We start from the raw sequence: 1,516 nt of genomic DNA on the forward strand, positions 1-1,516 counted from the left end.
CTTTTTGTTCGAAGTCGGTTATCTTATAAACACATTTCGTGAAGACCGAAATGTGAAGTCGAAAGGATAGTATTAATCATCCATCTTAATCTACAAAAATATACAATTCATTACTTGGTCTCATCCAAAAGGAAATTCAATGTTACTCTTGTTGTGTTCATTTTTTGATGGAAGAAGTATTGATATGGTCAATCATTGCAACTCAATGAAAAAGAAAGAAACTAATTCTGGTAAAAAGAAGGCTGCATTTGATATTGTCTTTGGTTTTTCTTTGTGGGATAGGCTCATAGGCATACTTAACACAGTAATAATTTCTACAATCAAAAACCCTAAAGATACAATAAAGCACCCAAAATCAAGCAGTCAATGAAATCTTATAGAGCAAAATGATAGACAAACAGGGCACAAATTACACCAAAAGGTTTGCTAATTGCCTAATTCAAATGTAAGTATCTAACGAATATCATTGGCAATCAATCTACATAATGCAAGTACATTGTTTCTGAAAATCCAATCTCTAAGATCACTAACCTGATTGGCAACAGATCACACCAGAGTATATGGTCCTCTTCCAGGCCCATCGTCATCAACAACTGATAGCAATGCCCCATATGGCGATTCCATGTCATCAGCGTCATCAGGGGTCCTCAAAATCGCGTGCAAGCAAACAACAAGTATCGAGATCAAGAACGACAGAAAAACGTTCCACCAAACCCTAGTTACAGCTAGGGCAAAAGCAGTAACCGCGAGCAACGAAATCACAAGCAATCGTTGACCGATTTCAAAATCGAAAACAACCAAAGGCTCATCCCTAACGAGGAAAATCCAAGCGACAATGATAACAAGGAAGGAGATTAAGGTAATTGGGCGGGTAATTAGGGTTAGCATGAAGATAAGTAATGAGATGAGGAGGTAGTTGGCTCGGAAGGCGTATAGGTTTTTCTGGATACGGAGAGAGAGTTCCTGGAAGGAGATTGGGAGAGAGAGGGAAGAGACGGAGAGGAAGTCGCTGAACCATGGACGGATCGCGTGGCGGATTTGGGCGGCGGTGATGGTCGTGGATGGTGGTGGTGGTGGTGGTGGTGATGGTGTGGTTGTTGAGGGCGTCGTCATCTGCGATTCGTTCTTGAGAAAGAATCCACCACGGGAATCAATGGAGCAGAGAAACAAATTGCATATAAAAAGTTGTTCCTCAAATTTTACCTTTTCAAGAAAATTGTCATTTATCATTAGAGAGCTTAAATAAATCTTTTTTTTAATCGATCAACAAAGTTTTTTAAGAAAATAATTGGGAAAATGACTTATATGGGTAAGTATGTTTCAAAATCGTTCAAAAAATACCATTTAAGTTTGGTGTTTCCAAAAAACACCATTTAAATAAAGTATTTGTACAAAAAATACCAATGAAGTACATTCTTTGTTCAAATTTGATGGTAACCGATAATTGTCAGTAAAAAATAAGTAAAGGAAAAAACAAGAGGAAATGACTCAAAGGGGTAACCATGTTTCAAAATCG

At 37.7% G+C, this 1,516-nt stretch overlaps 1 protein-coding gene across 1 annotated transcript; it reads right to left on the reverse strand.

The window, feature by feature from the left end:
• Window positions 1-355: 355 nt before the first annotated feature.
• Window positions 356-1,245, reverse strand: LOC111897247 (PRA1 family protein D). Its single transcript, XM_023893211.2, has one exon. The coding sequence runs from the start codon at window positions 1,228-1,230 to the stop codon at window positions 547-549; it is 684 nt and encodes a 227-aa protein (XP_023748979.1). The 5' UTR covers window positions 1,231-1,245; the 3' UTR covers window positions 356-546.
• Window positions 1,246-1,516: the final 271 nt, after the last annotated feature.

Source organism: Lactuca sativa, chromosome 5 (assembly GCF_002870075.4).
Source record: "Lactuca sativa cultivar Salinas chromosome 5, Lsat_Salinas_v11, whole genome shotgun sequence".
In the NCBI taxonomy this organism is placed as follows: Eukaryota; Viridiplantae; Streptophyta; class Magnoliopsida; order Asterales; family Asteraceae; genus Lactuca; species Lactuca sativa.